This window comes from Onychomys torridus, chromosome 4, assembly GCF_903995425.1.
Source record: "Onychomys torridus chromosome 4, mOncTor1.1, whole genome shotgun sequence".
NCBI classification, from domain to species: domain Eukaryota; kingdom Metazoa; phylum Chordata; class Mammalia; order Rodentia; family Cricetidae; genus Onychomys; species Onychomys torridus.
In genome coordinates, this window is record NC_050446.1 from 14741239 (window position 1) to 14758996 (window position 17758).

The window sequence follows — 17758 nt, forward strand, 5'->3', positions numbered from 1 at the left end:
AGCTTGACTGGTGGGGGGGGGGGAGGTTGCTCAGTCCAGGGGTGACAACAGAGAAATGGAAACACAAAAGGTGTCTGTGACCTTGAGCCTGCTGCAGGTCCTCACACTCACTCAAGGCAGCAAGTGACCTAAGGAACCCATCCATGACCCCCAGGCATGGCAAAGACAGCTGACAAGACCTACTGAGAATAGGATTCACCTCAGACAGGGCACCTGCTTTTGTCTGGTATCATTTACCTGACACCAGGGCCACTTCTTTTTTGTTGTTGTTTTTGGGTTGTTTGTTTGTTTGTTCTCTCTCTGAAGCCTTAGCCAAAGAACTGTCCTGGAACTCGCTCTGTAGCCCAGGCTGGCTTCGAACTCACAGAGATCTGCCTGCCTCGGCCTCCCCAGTGCTGGGATTAAAGGCGTGCACCAGCACTTCCTGGTTCACAAGGGCCATTTCTAGCAAGTAAATTAAGGAAGCTTATTTGCCCCAAGATGGTAGGGTCAGAGACCACAGAAGATCTAAATGAAACTGACCAGATTTTCAGATATGAAACAAAAAGCAGTCTAAGTAGAGAAGTCTGAAAGTAAGCCTGAAAGCAAGATGTTTCCAGATGAGGCTATTAATATATTCTACTGTAACAGAAGTTTCGAAACATACAAAGCAGAGAGAAGAGTACAGGGAATCCTGCTGTTCCTTCACCCACCCCAGTAGTGTATTTCATAAACACGTCTTTGGGAGCACTCATGGAGTTCTATGATGAATATCTGAATGTTTCTCTAAAGGCCAGGAGCCAAAACAGACAAACACCTATACTCAGCAAATCACGATAACGTACACCTTTCATACCAGCAATGGGAAGCTGAGATATGAGGGTATGAAGTTTGAGCCTGCCTGGACCACAAGAGAAGTTCAAGGCCAGCCTGGGACTTAACACCCTGTCTCAAAATAAAATTTGAAGAGCTGGGGATGCAGTTCAGTGCCATAGTGCTTGTAGTATACATAGGCCTTGAGCTTAATCCCCAGCACCACAAATAAAGCAATAAAATTGTCACATTTAAAAACAAGTAAATTCAAAGTGAGACTAATTTTGCTGTTGTTGCTGGTTTTTTTTTTTTTGGGGGGGGGGGGAGACGGAGTCTCACTATTGTAGTCCTGGTTACCCTGGAACTCACTATGTAGACAAGACTGGCTTTGAATTCACAGAACTCACTGCCTGTAACCTTGGCTCTGACTTCCAAATACTAGGGTTAAAAACAGACCACCATGTCTAGCCTTTAAAGCTAATATTTTAAAAGGTTATTTCTACATCAAGTGGCAAAGGTTCAAGATTGGCCAATAAGTCCACAAAAAGGGGTCTGGTATCTTATTGAGGAAGCACAAATTCACACCACTGTGATGTACCCATGAAAACGGTTGGTGTCAGGCAGCTGCCTGTGTGTTTGCTAACACTCTAGGCTTAGGAGCCACATCCTACAGGGCTGGGAAACAGCACAGCCACTTTGGAGAACTGTGCAGTTCCCAAAGCACACATCTATCTTGTGACCTAGCAACTGAACAAGGCAAATGAATCATCTGTTTATAATAACATTTGTCAAGAATGCGTTCAGCAGCCTTTTAAACCCAATAGTTCCAAACTGAAAAGCATCCCAACACCCACCAACTGGAGAACAGACAAATGGACTGAGACCAGCAGCAGGATACTGCTGGACAATGAACAAAGCCATTCACAAAAAGTACATTTTGTACTAATGAATTCATATACAATTAACAAGCAGATTTGGGTTATAATTCAGAGGTAAAGTGACTACCTACTGTACATAAGGCCCTGGGTTTCATTATTAGTACCAGACACATACACACTGGAAAAAAATAAAAAAAGAAGAAGAAAAAGAAGAGGAGGTGGGAGGGAGGAAAAGAGGAAGAGAGTTGGAAAGAAAAAAAATAGACACTGAAAAGCAGTTTTAAGACTAAGGGCAGTGGGGTTGGGGCACACGCCTTTAATCCAGCACTCAGGAGGCAGAGGCAGGCGGATCTCTGTGAGTTCAAGGCCAGCCTGGTCTACAGAGGGAGATCCAGGACAGTCAGAGCTATTACACAGAGAAACTGTCTCAAGAAACAAACAAAGACTATGAGAGACAGTTGATGGAGCACCACCCGGGGCTCCCTGGGGCTTTAGGTCAGAGTGTCAGTTCTCCCCTTCTCTCCTGTGACAGTCCTGTCACTCAGGCAGGGAGGACAGTCAGAAAAGGCAGCTGACCAACAGCTCAGAGATGCAGCCTAAGTACTTACTCCTCTTCGACCAACCCCCGGCCAACACCAAAGCTCTCTTCAAGTTGCTATCCTAAGTTACAGGGATTGTGTAGCAATTTCCTCCTACATAAAACCTTCCATATTCTTTTGTTTGTTAGTTTGTTTTTTTGTTTTTGTTTTTTCGAGACAGGGTTTCTCTGTGTAGCTTTGCTCCTTTCCTGGATCTCACTCTGTAGACCAGGCTGGCCTCGAACTCACAGAGATCCACCTGGCTCTGCCTCCCGAGTGCTGGGATTAAAGGCATGCACCACCACCTCCAGGCTAAAACACAGGATATTCTAAAGGGGTTATTACTCTATTCTGCAGGGAAGCCCCTCAAGCTCAGGAAGTAAACTACTTAAAGGCTTCAGGCCATCCCTGAAACTTAGCACACACACACTAGTCTCTTCTATGTGTGAGCATATACAAGCAGCAAATCTGTCGAAAGACACTGTCAGACCAGCCGAGCTGCCTGAAAGAGGCTCAACTCATCTGATCTATGTGGCGAAGACACTGTACAACCTTTTCGAGCTGCCTGCAGGCTGTGCAGTGAGCTCCATGCTTCCAGCTTCTGTGAGCAGCAACCCACGCTGGGGCGGGCTCTTGGTGATGGAGCTGTCTTTGGGTCATTTCTGTTCCTGTTAAGTAACCCCTCACCATATTCCTGTAAGCAACCCAACGAAACTCACTGAACTAAGTCTGGTCTGCTCATGCTTCCCTAGGAATAGTACCACACAACAATAGGAAAGAGTCCCTGGTCTGAGGGTGTATCACGTTTACAACTGCCATCCACCTGTTCCATAGTGTGTCTATGTGCACCTGACTATCCTCACCTATGCAGCTAGAACAGGGGCTCTGCACCACCCTTACCTGTGGGTACCTGCGCTTGATGGATGTCAGAGCTCCTGCTGGCAGCTTGGCCAGTTCTGAGTCCCGAACAGCATGCACGGTGGTGGCTCTGGCCTGGTGGGTTAGTGTCTCCACCTAAGGAAGAAGAGCCAAACTCTGAGGTCTCACAATCACCCAAGGTTCCAGAAGGGCCAGGCTGACCACACTTGGAGCCCAGCCAAATGGATGTGCAGGTCAGGTGGATAGAAGTTGTCTTGGAGTTTCTATGGCTGTAATAAAATACAATGACCAAAAGCACCTTGGGGAGGAAAAGGCTTGTTTCAGCTCATGCTTCTAGGTAACAATCCATCACCGAGGGAGTTCAGGGCCAGAATTCAAGCAGAGCAAGAGCATGGAGGCAAGAACTAAGGCAGAGGCCATGGAGAAGCGCTCTTTACCAGCTTGCCCCTCTGGGCTTTCTCAGCCTGCTTTCTTAAACTACCCACAGTAACTTGGTCCCCCCTCCAAAACACACACCAATCATCCATCAAGGAAATGCCCCGTAATCTAGTGGGGGCATTTTCTCAGTTGAGGCTCCCTCTTCTGAAATGACTCTAGCTTGTGTCGAGGTGACATAAACGTAGCCAGCACAGCAGCCTACTGGAGCTGTGTGGTTAGGAGGCATGAAAAGGAGCAAAGTGACCTTGCCAAGTCTTGACTCTTCAAGAAGCCTGTGGGCTCTCACATGTGACTGCTGTCCAAATTACTGGATGTTCTAGAAGCCACAAGCACCCTTGGCAACCTTGATAGTTCTTAGACACAGGCCTGGGCTGTCTCCTTCAGATTCAAATGCCTCTAAAGAAGACACACCCTCCACTAGGGGCCACCTCAGATGTGTTGTCCCTCAGAGCATGGAAGCACCTTTTTCAGCATCTTGCCAGCTATGAAAGCTTCCAAATGGGAGTTTGCATCTGGACTCACAGGCTGCACACAGCATGGCTACCCTAAGGCCAAGGAGTCCCAAACTCTGACAGGGAAGACCCAGTGGGAGGCAGAACTGAGGAGGCCAGGTGGGGGGTGGGGGCTGCACAGGAGGAAGTGGCCATTAGCACATGCTTGCTAACATCAAGCCGCTCCCCTAAGACCTTGTTATCAGATAGCAAACAGCCCCTAAACTTCCTAAAATAGCAGTTTAAAACCTCTTTAAAAGCAGAAAGAGACTCCCGAAAGTTGCTTGCATCCTTCTCCCATTTCTCAGGTATTATTATTATATTCCTTCTCAGCTCATTGATGAGGTTGAAGATTAGCAGTTATAGTTACAACTTAGTATATATACATATATATTATCTTAGATAGAATATATTAAGTATTAGACTCAGGTTCTTTAGGATAAGACACCTTTTGGAATGATCTTTGTAACATGCCACCTACCCATGCCCTAGACTTCCCTGGATTTTACTATGTGTTTTTTGCTTGATACTGTTTGCACTTATTGTAATTCCAACTTATCTAGGTCATTATCCCTCATTACTCCTGGACAATATTTGATAACCATCTCTTTGTATATAGTCTTGTATTAGGTTAGAACTTTCTTATTTAGACAAAAGGGGGGGATGTAGTGGTTAGCCATCCCAGCATTGGCCTGGAAGTTCCAACCCCCACTGAGGCTTCGGTAATGGTCACGCCCAAAAGGCGGGGCAGAGGAGGAAGCGGAAGACCCAAGAGAGAGAGGAGGGGCGCGCGCTCTCTTGGTTTGGGGACGCTGGACACAGGAGGTACACTGAGCAGAGTTCTCCAGAGAACACCGCCAGACTGCGTCATACCTTTGCTAGACCCTACAACCTATCCCTTCATTTGTAAGTTACCCCACAAAATAAACCTCCCTTTTAACTACAAGGAGTGGCCTTAATAATTTCACCAATATCGGGGTGGCGCATGCCTTTAATCCCAGTACTCAGGAGGCAGAGGCAGGTAGATCTCTGGGACTTTGAGGCCAGCCTGGTCTACAGAGTGAGTTCCAGGACAGGCTCTAAAGCTACAGAGAAACCCTGTCTTGAAAAACAAAAACAAAAACAAAACAAAAAAAATTGTTTAAAAAAAAAAAAAGCAGAATATGGTTCTGGACTGTATAGGAAAGAGGGCAGAGCAAGTCATGAGGATTATGTCAGTAAGCAGCATTCCTCCATGCTGCTACCTCAGTTCCTGACCTGACTCTCCTAGGTGATGGCTTGTTACCTGGAAGCATAAGAAAAATAAATAATTCCTTTCCCCCTACAAGTTGCTTTTGATCAGGGTGATTTATACAGCAATAGAAACCTAACAAAGACACTGGATCACATAGTGAGACCTTGTCTCAAAGAAGCAGGGCAGGGGTGGGGGTGGGAAGTTAGGGAGTGGCAGACTGAGCAGGATGTGGTGGGGTTACAAAAAACAGCTAGCCAGAACCTAGGATGCAACAAATTAAAGAATATAGTCTTTCAGGTAATTTTTGTTTGTTTATAAAATATAGTTTGTTTTTTGGTTTTTCAAAACAGGGTTTTGCTGGGCAGTGGTGGCGCACGCCTGTAATCCCAGCACTCGGGAGGCAGAGGCAGGTGGATCTCTGTGAGTTCGAGGCCAGCCTGGTCTACAGAGCTACTCCAGGACAGGCTCCAAAGCTACAGAGAAACCTTGTCTCGAAAAAACAAAAACAAACAAACAAAACAGGGTTTCTCCATGTGGTTTTGGTGCCTGTCTTGGATCTCGCTCTGTAGACCAGGCTGGCCTCGAACTCACAGAGATCCGCCTGGCTCTGCCTCCTGAGTGCTGAGATTAAAGGTGTGCACCAAAGTACAGTTATTTTTAAGAACTATTTGTGCTTAGGGTAGAGAGATGGCTCCATGGCTAAGAGCACTAGCTGCAGCGTGAGTTCTAGGATGGCCAAAGCTACATAATGAGACCCTGTCTTAAAAAACAAAAACAGAAGAGAACTGGCTGCTCTTCCAAAGGGCCTGGGCTTGATTCCTAGCACCCACAAAATGGCTCACAATTATCTATACCTCCAGTTCCGGAGGAGCTGATGCCTTCTTTCTTTTCTTTCTTTCTTTTTTTCTATTCTAGCCCAGGCTGGCCTAGCACTCACAGAGATGCACCCACCTCAGCCTTCTGAGTTCGGGGATTAAAGGCGTGCACCACCACTGTAACCTCTGATGCCCTCCTTTAGTCTCTGTGGGCACCAGGCCCATATGCTAGGCATGCAAACATACCTACAGGCAAAACATTCATGCACTTTAAAATACATATGTTTGTGCTAATCTGTATAGATTTACTGATGTGGGCTAATGCTCTTGTACACTGGTTTAATAAAATGCTGATTGGCCAGTAGCCAGGCGGAGTGTAGGTGGGACAATCAGACTAGGAGAATGCTGGGAAGAGGAAGGGTGGAGCCAGACACAGAGAAAGCAAGATGACAAGGCAGAACTGAGAAAAGGTACCAAGCCATGTGGCTAAATATAGATAAAAAATTATGGGTTAATTTAAGCATAAGAGCTAGTCAGTAAAATGGCCGAGCAGTTATAGTTATAATTAATATAAACCTCTGAGTGATTATTTTATAAATGGCTGCGGGACCTGAGAAACCTTCTGACTACAGTTTACTGCTTTAAAAGCCTTTAATCTACACTCAGGAAGCTGAGGCAATAATGAGACCACTATGTAAACATTGAGGCCAGCTCAAGTTTCATGGTGAGTTCCAAGCCTACCTGGGTTAGAGTAAGACCCTGTTTCAAGAGAAAAACAAACAAAAAATCTAAACAGTATAAGCCAGAAGTGCAAGTTGGAATTTCCTGTGTTCATATGGCTCTACAAGCCCAACACTGCAACATCCAGGGGCTGATCAGTACAGTTTAGGACAGAGAAACCTGCCTATGTAGGCTGCACTGGGAAGCTAGGGTAAGCTGCTAGTTACCCTCAGTCAAGTCCTTTTGGATACTATCCACCACGGCTTCAGTACTGACTGGGTTCAAGAAAGCAGCCAGAAACCAGGGACCAGAATCTTGGACCTCCCGGAAGGCTAAGATAGGATTCTAGACAAAGGACAGGGTCAGCAGGGAAGGGATCAGGGATGGCTATCCTTCTGCAGGTCACTCAGCTTCCTTCTTCTCTTCAGGTAACCAGACAGGCAGATTTCAGAGAATCATAGAAGGCAAAGAGGGTAGCTGATGCCTACCACACCAACAAGGTCTCCGCGGCCATATTCCCCTGCCAGGCGTTTTTTCCCATCATCCTTCCGGATCACGGAGCGCAGCCGGCCACTGAGAACGATGTATGTGCAATCAGACTTGTCCCCTTGCCTGCGGAGACACAGAAATGCTCAGTTCACCGGCCTAAGCTGCTCACAGAACCAGCTTCTTAACAGCCAACCAGACCCCAGGATGCAAGAAATTAAAAGGATGTAGACTTCTTGGTAATTTATGGTTTGTAAAGAACAGTTACTTTGCCAGGTAGGAGTGTCACACACCTTTAATTCCTGCACTCAGGAGACAGAGGCAGGTGAATCCTTGAGAGTTAGAGGTCAGCCTGGTCTACATACTCAATTCTTAGCCAGCCAAGCTTATATAGTGAGACCTTGACTCAAGTAAGTAAATAAATAACAATTTTTAAAATGTAATTACTTTTCACTTTAAAATATTTGTGCTAACACATGGGTTTATTACTACTTCTAATAATTTTAACTTTTTCTTGGCTTAAATTTTAAGCAGCAACAAATATTGATAGCTGTAATCTAGGTCTGTCTGTGTCCTGAGCAGATGTGAAGCCAGCCAAGGTGGCTCAGCCAGAGTCAGTTAGCACAGCAGAAGCACCTTACAAACCCATTTCAAATGCCTCTTGGGTCTTTTGCTAGCATGTGTATGCACATGGAAAGATGTTTGTTGAAGATGCTTTTGTGTCTGTGTATATGCACAGAACCCATGGTGATGTCAAAGAATGTTACTAGGGGTACCAGGGGTGGGGGAAGGATAAGGAAACTTACCCTTTTCATTGTACAACCTTCACAATATAGAGTCTTGTCTATTAGCAAAACTACCATATATCAATAGGGATATCCAGTGATGGAGACACCTGCAGACTGCTGTACACTGCACACCTTTGGGCCCCTCTATATACTGTGGGCTCTGCTGTACACTAGACATCTGTGAACCTCACCTGTATATGGCTCGCCCAGCCTCTACTTCCATCCAGTCTAGAGCAAAATCAATCTGCCGTACAAAGGAGGACATCCTCTTGACGACTGTGTGTGCCACGCCCAGGACGATATCTGGCCGTTTCCTCATGATCCTGTCATGCAATCTCAAGTCATTTCCATTCCCATCAGGGTCTCTTCTCACCTCCCAACCTTAAGTCCAATCCTACTACATCCTCACACAGACACAGCATTTGAGAGAAGGCAGAACTTCAACCAGCCTACCACACAATGCTTACTTGAAGGAAAAAGACACTGAGGACTGAGACAGGATGGTGCCTAGGCAGCCATCTGCTCTTAGCTGCACAGGGACAATGGATTTGGAGGAATAGGAGAAGACCACCCACAGGGCTGTCCACTTCATTAAGGTCCTCGGAACACAGGCCACATGTAAGCTCCAGGTTTGGGCAGCAAGGTTCCACCCACCACATACTCAGACCCAGGAGTGCAGACAGCAGCAAGTACAATGAGGTAGCCAATGCTAGCAAAGTTGCCTCAGGGAGCTTTGAACCTAGAAGGCATGGAGTCTACCCTGGGTGGGGACAGAGTGCCTAGGGTTCTGACCCAAGAACACTGTCCTCTCTCTGGTGACTGTGTGGACAGACTGTGGAAGGCAGGACAATAGCAGGGATATCGTGGTAGCTCAGGGCTGTGGGTCAGCTCATGGCTTATTTATATGCACTGGGTAGGAAAGAACCAAGGCTGAGGGACTCCAGACCTGGGCCCAGTAACAGGAGATGGAGCTGCCATTCCCAAGACACAGGAAAATAGAGCATTGTTCCATGCAATAGATAATGGGAGTCCCTTCACCATCCCAGGGTAGTAAGACAAATGATGATAACTTCAGAGAAGCCAACTGGATATAATGTTATCCCCAAGAGTGGATGAAGAGTCCCTAGGACACGTGCTGGACTGTGTCTGCAGAGTGAGAAATGCCTGTATCAGGATTTTTTTTTTTTTGAAACAGGGTTTCTCTGTGTAGCTTTTCGCCTTTTTCCTGGAACTCACTAGGTAGCCCAGGCTGGCCTCAAACTCACAGAGATCCACCTGCCTCTGCCTCCCATGTATCAGGATTTTTATGCACATACAGCCACATACACGCAGACAAGGACACTCAAAGACATGCACACACAGAAAATATAAGACACATAGAGATACACATAGATAAGGACATGTAACACATGTACACATAGACAAAAATATGTAAACAAGGTCACATAAATACAAACACATTAACAGGCCACAGAAACAGACATATACATATATAAACAAGGATATCTATATGTGCACATACACACAAATGTGGACATAGATGAAGATATGCAAACACATATGTACACAAAGGCCCACAGAGAAACATAAGGACATATTGACACATGCAGAGGAACCCAGACATGCATAGCATACACAGACAGTAGCTTACAAATGTGGACAAGGACATGTACACACACACACACACACACACACACACACACACACAGAGACAGAGAGAGAGAGAGAGAGAGAGAGAGAGAGAGAGAGAGAGAGAGAGAGAGATCCTACCTAGATTTGTAGAATAACAGATAGACACACATGCATGGGCAAGGCTATGCCAAGGCCAAAGGAGCAAAGGGAAAGAGAGCAAGGCCATAGCGTCCTGGCAACCATAGGAGGCAATTCCTGTTGACCTTTCTGATTGTCCTTCTTGGGCTTTCCCTGGTACAGACAGACAGGGGCAGGGACAGCAGACTGAGAGCATGTTCTGTATCTCTGAGTAGATCCATGCAACTCAACTTCATCCTGGTGCCTCTTGCTAACAGAGGGACCTAGGCACAGTTCTAGCTGTCTGGGTATGCCTCCCATCTGTAAAATGGGGTCCTCACCCCAGCATATTGAGAATTTCAGGGGACACAGCATCAGGGTACTAGGCCAAGGTATTCAGGCAAGACCTAGGTGAGGGAGGCTACATCAGGAGGATGCCTTCCCTTTCCTGGCACCTACTACTAATTTGGAAGCACCTTGGTTGAAATGTTTTTTTAAAGATTTTTTTTTTTTTTTTAATGTACATTAGGGTTTGGTCTGCATGTGTGTCTGTGTGAGGGTGTCAGGTCCCGTGGAACTGGAGTTACAGACAGTCATGAACTGCCACGTGGGTGCTGGGAATTGAACCCAGGTCCTTTGGAAGAGTCGCCAGTGCTCTTAACTGCTGAGCCATGAATATCTCCAGCCTGGAAACAGGGTTTTTAAGCTGCTGTGCTTCCACTACCTTCTGGCCCCTGACCTCCATTCTCTGTCTGAGCATGTATCCACTTTTAAACAGGAGAGCTACAAGGTCACAGCAGGCATCAGGATGGATGAAGAAGAGGCCTTCCAGCAATGTGGATTAAAAGACGGACGCTGGCTAGCACAGGTAACTATGAGGGTAGGCAGCTCAGAAAAACCATGGACCCTGATGGACCAAACTCCTCAGAAAGGAACAAATTAAGATAGTTTTAAATCTTGTACTCTGGAACTCACAGGGACAAGCAGGAAGGCCAGCAGAGGATACAGCCTGTGTCTTCTCAGACAAGCTGAGGACATCACTGGGGCTGAAGGACACAGTTGGTAGATAGGTAGATAGTAGTTTCTGTCCCACTTAAGGAAGGAGAGTGAATAGGACATTCCATGACCAACATCCTGCCTTTCCACCCAGACCTGATCTACTGTGAACAGGCAGATGAGCAATGAGCTAGACCCTAATTCCAATATGTGTGGCCACAGAATGTACCAACAAAGAGATGTTAACTGGGCCAGAGCCATACTCCATAAGAGAAAGCAGCATTATGTCGGATATCCCAAGCCAGGGGGAGGTTCTCTGACTGAACACCTGAGCCTGTGTATGGGTGCCACTGTACGCAGCCACCTGGATAAAGAGCCAGGTGAGGCCAGCAGCAGGCCTGTCCCCGAGAGCCCTCGGGGCCAGAAGACCCAGGAGACAGGTGAGCAGGACAGAGAGGGGCACAGAAAGTGCCCCAGCATCCAGAGTGGCTCAGAGAAGGGAGCAAGGTGACTCACTCATAGAAGTGTGCCTTCGAGATGGACAGGAAGCTGCAGTCTCTGTTGGCTTTGATGGTGAACATTAAGGGCTCTCCAGTGAGCACTGCCAGCTGTCCTACCATTTCCCCAGGATGTGTGAGGAACAGGCAGGTGTCCTCCAAGCTGTCGATCTTCTGCTGGTAGACATGCAGCAGCCCGGAGACCACAAACAAGATATTGACATCCTGATAAAAACAGAAGGCTGGCTTCAGGAAGATATATGTGATAGTGACCCAGTATGCCCCATGGGCCCAGAACCCAGGGAGGTTCACTGAGCCCCAGCGTCACACACACTGTACAAGCAGCTGCTTCTTTGCCTTGGGCACATTTCCACTATAGCTCTATTATTTAGTTGAGTGGTGCCTAGGATCTCAGACACACATACCTCCTCCTCACATACCCTTTTACTGCTGCTCTACATGTCAGTCATTTTCATACAGAAGTGAAGGTGCAGCCCATCCCTCTGAAGCTGTCTATAGGCTACATCTCTGCTCCCCTTTAGAGTCACATATTTTGATTCGACATCCACAAAAACATGCAGGGACAAATCCCAACTTCTTAGTATCTACTATGAGACTTTGCAAATCTTCTCACCCCAAGTCCTTAGGTCCCAGAAGAGGATCCAAAGTAGCAGGCACAACCATGGAGAGGCCCAGCATCTAGGCCCAAGCTGCCCAGAGACCAAGACGGTGCCCAGAGGTAAGCAGTCTGGTACTGGGACAACTTCCAACCACTGTTGCCTCACCCACACTCCACCCAGCCCAGAGCTGCAGGACTGGGCTGTTCGATGAGCAGTCCTTTAGGCCTGAGGTCCTCCACTCACCTGATCTCCCTGCTTGGACACTATGGTGCCTGCAGGAACATGAAGAAATGCCACCCGGCCATCCAACAGGGCTGGGTCCTAAAACATAGAACAGATTTCAAGAAGGAACATGAAGAGGTACTTAAGTGAAGGCACAAAAGATGGGGCCTGAGAGGATAGGACAGGCATCATGGGTATGGCTATATCAAGTGCTTCTCTAGGGACTGTCTACTAACATGGCCAAGGCAGTATTCTGCATAAAAGACCAGTGGAATACAGCACAGATGCAGACCAATATGCTTGCAAACTTACATGGGACAGAGAACGAATTTAATTTCAGTACAAAAAGGCAGTTTATTTCATAAAGGTCAAAAAGACAAGACAAGAAACTGGGGTACCCTTTTCATACTCATTACAAAAACTGCTAAGTGTAGCAGTGTGCACCTATAATCCCAAACACCCAGGAAACCAAGGCAGAATCACTTCATCTCATGATTTCAGGTCCAGCATGAGAGTTCTTGCTCTTTCTTTTTTCCTTCCTTCTGGAGACAAGGGTTCATCTTAGATAAATCTAACTAGGGCACTATCTCTCATCCCACCTGCAAAATCTGCCTTTCCTTCATGCCACAGAAGGTCAGGAACAGGCTAGAATTCGACATGACTAGGGAATGCCAAAGCAGCCAAGAGCACTCAGGGACTGAGTGTCTGTATGCATGTGGGTATGATACCTGCCATGGCCTGAAAAAAATCCAAGGACTTAGATTCACAGCTCTTGGTGACAGTAAAACAAAAATAAGAAAGGTCACTGGCCACCATTAGGAAATAGTAGTAAGGGGCTGGTGGGATGGCTCACTGGTTAAGAGCATTTGTTGCTCTTTCAGAGGTCCCAGGTTTGGTTCTAAGCATCTACACAGTGGTTAAATCATCAGAAGCCATCTCTGAACCTTCGCTAAACTCAAGGGAAGAAAAGTTAGCTCAATAAAAGAAGCTGTGAGAAAAAAGTCTGAAAAGAGAAGGAAACCAAAGAGAAAAACTGTGGGGACACACAGCTAGCTCAGCGTGGACCTCTCAGTCACTTAGATAGTTACTGGGCTAACCAGGAAGTAGGACACTAGCAAAACAGTCTCATCTACTGTAGAAAGAAGAGCGTCCTCTTAAGGCTCCCATAATGCCAACAGTGAATGCTTCAATGCCACACACAGAGCCAGAGGTGGCCTGAGCAAGACCCAGAAGGGACTAAAGACACGTGGCTCCATGGAACAACCTCTTACAGAGAATGCTACCGAACAAAAAGGAAACTCTAGGACATTTAGCAATACCTAGAAATATCTGTGTGTGTGTGTGTGTGTGTGTGTGTGTGTGTGTGTGTGTGTGTGTGTGTGGTGTATGCATGTATACACATGTCTCTGTGCAGGTGTCCATATGTGTGTATATAAAGGCCAGAAGCTGGCATCAGGTGTCCTTCTCTACAACTCTCCACCTTTAAAAAAAAATGTTTATTGTATTTATGTATTTATTTGTGGGGGAGGCAGCAACACACATGTGCCACACTGTACATGTAGAGGTCAAAGGACAACCTGCAGGAGTTGGTTCTCTCTCCTTCCATTATGTGGGTCCCAGGGAATGAACTCAGGTCATCAGGCTTGGTGGCAAGTGCCTTTACCCATGATTCCACTTTTTGTTTGCTTTTAAGAATTTATTTGGAGCTGTAGAGATGGCTCAGTGGTTAAGAGCACTGGCTGCTCTTCCAGAGGTCCTGAGTTCAATTCCCAGGAACCACATGGTGGCTCACAACCATTTGTAACTACAGTTCCAGGGATTCCCAACACCTTTATACAGATATTCATGCAGGCAAAACACCAATGCACATAAATAAAAGTTTTTTTTAAGTATTTTTATTTTATGTGTATAGGTGTTTTACCTGCATGTATATAAGCATACTAGGTGCATGCAATGCCAGCAGAGGTTAGAAGAGGATGTCAGATACCCTAGAACTGGAGTTACAGAGTTGTGAACCAGCATCTGGGTGCTGGGAATTGAACCCTAGTCCTCTGTAAGAGAAGCAAATGCTCTTGATTGCCAAGACATCTCTCTAGTCCCTCCACCCACTTTTTGAAACTGGGTCTCTAACTAAACAGCCCCAGAACTTGCCTATCTCTGTCCCTGTTCTGACACTGACCTTGAGTTGGGGTTACACACCACACACACACACACACACACACACACACACACACACACACAGAGAGCTACCTACACCTATGATAACCACTCCCCCTATGAGTGCTGGAGACCCAAACTTGGGTCCTCATGTGTGGACAGCAAGCAAGTATTGTTGTTTCACAGAGTTAAACAAATGCAACATAAACAAAAGTAACACACCTTCAAATAACATTCCCCAACAAGCAAGTACTTTGCCCACTGATTCATCTTCCTAGCCTCAAACTGGAAACATCTCAATAGGGAGAGCAGATTTCTCTAAGTAGAAATCACAGAACCATATAAAATAACCAAACTTAGGCCCTCAACTTGGGCAAACATTCCCAGGTCAAACGCAGGCCACATCAGCCAGAAGAACAGGTAGGTGACCTCATTTGGTGACTCACTGTTGGACTAGAGGCAACACTAGCTGTCAGAACTTCAGACAGGTCATCTGTGGACCTCCTCCACACCCCCACAACCCTACCCTCAATACCCTCTCCCCTCCTCACCACTGTGTCCCAGCCCCCAACTTGGCGAAACTCCCTGCTCAACCACAGACCACGCTGGCCACCAGAAGTCCAGGTAGGCCACCTATCCGTGGACCTCCTCCACTCTCTTGGTGCCCCTCCACTATCCCAAATCCTTTTCCCCCTCCTCCCGGCTGTGTCCTACCCCCCATCTTGGGTGGAGACTCCCTGCTCAACCACAGGCCGCACAGGCCAGAAGACCAGAGAGGAAACAGAAACCAATGAACAAAACATCCATCCAAAGAATACAAACTCAGAGCCGGGCAGCACCTAGATGTACAATCACCCCAAATCCAGATGCCTAGACACAAGTTTAAGAACAAATAACAACAACTGGGGCAATAAATATGAAATCATCAGAGCCTAGCTATCCTACCACAGTAAGCCCTGAATATTCCAACACAGAAGAAGTATATGAAAAAGGCCTTAAACCAACTTCATGAAGATGATAGAGGTCCTTGAAGAAGTGAGTAAATCCCTTAAAGAAATCGAGGAAAAAGCAAACAAAATATTGGAGGAAATGAGTAAGTCCCTTAAAGAAAGTCACGAAAAGAGTTGACAGAAACAAAAATGTTCAAGACCAGAAACTGAAAATAGAAGCAATAATGAAAACTCAAACTAAGGGAATTCTGGAAATGGAAAAATCTAAGTAAGCAAACAGAACTACAGATGCAAGCATCACCCACGTGATATAAGACGGAAGGGAGAGCTCAGGTGTTGAAGATACAATAGAAGAAATAGATACACTGGTCAAAGAAAATGTTAAATCTAAAAAATTCCTGACACAAAACATCCAGCAAATCTGGGACACTAAGAAAAGACCAAACCTCAGTATAAGAGAAATAGAAGAAGGAGAAGAATCTCAGCCCAAAGACCCAGGAAATATTTTCAATAAGATCATAGAAGGAAATTTTCCTAACTTAAGGAAGGAGATGCCTATAAAGGTACAAGAAGCATGCAGAACGCCAAATAGACTGGACCAGAAACAAATGTCCCCTCATCATATAATAATCAAAACACTAAACATACAGAAGAATATTAAAAGCTGAAAGAGAAAAAGTGTAACATATAAAGGCAGACCAATTAGAATTACACCTGACTTCCCAATGGAGACTCTAAAAGCCAGAAGGGCCTGGACATATGTCCTGCAGATTCTAAGAGACTACAGATGCCAGCCCAGACTACTATATCTAGCAAAACCTTCAATTACCATAGAAGGAGAAAACAAGATATTCCATGACAAGTCAAATTCAAACAATATCTATGTACAAATTCAGCCCCACAGAAGATACTAGAAAGAAAACTCCAACCCAAGGAGGTTAGCTACACCTATAGAAATACAGGAAATAAATAATTTCACAGCAGCAAACCAAAAGAAGAGAAGCACACAAACACACACACATACACCAACTACAAACAGCAACAACAAACTAACAGGAATTAACAATCATTGGTCACTGATACTCTCAGTATCAATGGACTCAATTCCTCAATAAAAAGATACAGGTATCGGAATGGATGAGAAAACAGGTTCCATCCTTCTGCTGCATACAAGAAACGTACTTCAACCTCAAAGTTAGACATCACCTCAGAGCAAAGGGTTGGTGAGCACTGGGTTTAGTGAGACACTGTCTCCAGTAAAGGACTGGAGAGATGGCTCAGCAGGTAACATTACTTGCTTTCTTCCAGAACTCAATTCCCCTACCCTACCCTTGTCAGGCAGCTCACAACTGCCTGCAACTCCAGATCCAGGATCTATGGATACCCACAAACATGTAGTATTCTCTCTCTCTCTCTCACACACACACACACACACACACACACAGAGAGAGAGACAGACAGAGAGACAGACAGAGAGAGAGAGGAAGGGAGAGGGAGAGAGGGAGAGAGGGAGGGAGGAGGGAGGGAGGGAGGGAGGGAGGGAGGGGGGAGGGAGGGAGGGGGAGGAGGGAAGGGAGGAGGAGGGAGGGAGGGAGGGAGGAGGGAGGGAGGGAGGAGGGAGGGAGGGAGGGAAGGAGGAGGGAGGGAGGAGGAGGGAGGGAGGAGGGAGGAGGGAGGGAAGGAGGAGGGAGGAGGGAGGGAGAGGGAGGGAGGGAGGGAGGGAGAGAGAGAGGAAGGGAGGGAGGGAGGGAGGAGGGAGGAGGGAGGAGGGGAGGGGAGGGAGTTGTGTGCATGTGTGCGTGCGGAAGTGAGAGGACAACTTTATGGAGTAGGATTTCTCATTCCACCTTTACATGGTGTCTTAGTTTGGGTTCTATTGCTGTGAAGAGACATCATGACCACAGCAACTCTTACAAAGGAAAGCATTTCACTGGGGCTGGCTGACAGTTCAGAGGTTTAGTACCTTCATGTCATGGTGGGAAGCAGGGCAGCATGCAAGCAGACACTGTGCTGGAGAGGTTGCTGAGAGTTCTACATCCGGATTGGCAGACAGCAGGAAGAGAGTGTGAGACACTGGCCTGGCTAGACCATCCGAAACCTCAAAGCCTGCCCGCAGTGACACACTTTCTCCAATAAGACCATACTTACTCCAACATGGCCACACTTCCTAAATTGTCACTCCCTATGGGCCTATGGACCTATTTTTATTCAAACCACCACACATGGGTTCCAGGGATCAAACTCTGGTTGTCCTTGTACAGCAAGCATCGTTACCTACTGAGCCATTGCAACAGCCCCATCGCTAGTGGGTTGTGTGTTTTGTCTACTCTAAAGTGAGTGGCTGTCACAGGTGCAGCTCCTCTGTTGCCTCGGTTTGTGTATGTACTAGAGTTCACACTTGTGCATACTAAGCACAAACTTTTTTTTTTTTTTTTTTCGAGACAGGGTTTCTCTGTGTAGCTTTGCGC

The 17758-nt window shown here is 46.4% G+C and overlaps 1 protein-coding gene across 1 annotated transcript in view; it reads right to left on the reverse strand.

Moving 5' to 3' along the window:
- Pnpla7 (patatin like phospholipase domain containing 7) overlaps window positions 1–17758 on the reverse strand; it is a 64416-nt gene that overhangs the window by 28512 nt on the left and 18146 nt on the right. The window contains exons 9-13 of the mRNA XM_036184201.1: window positions 12205–12282; window positions 11361–11566; window positions 8291–8422; window positions 7314–7437; window positions 3149–3262 (exon numbers count right to left, since the gene is read on the reverse strand). Of these exons, the coding sequence (XP_036040094.1) occupies window positions 3149–3262; window positions 7314–7437; window positions 8291–8422; window positions 11361–11566; window positions 12205–12282 (654 nt within the window). The remainder of the gene's footprint in view (window positions 1–3148; window positions 3263–7313; window positions 7438–8290; window positions 8423–11360; window positions 11567–12204; window positions 12283–17758) is intronic.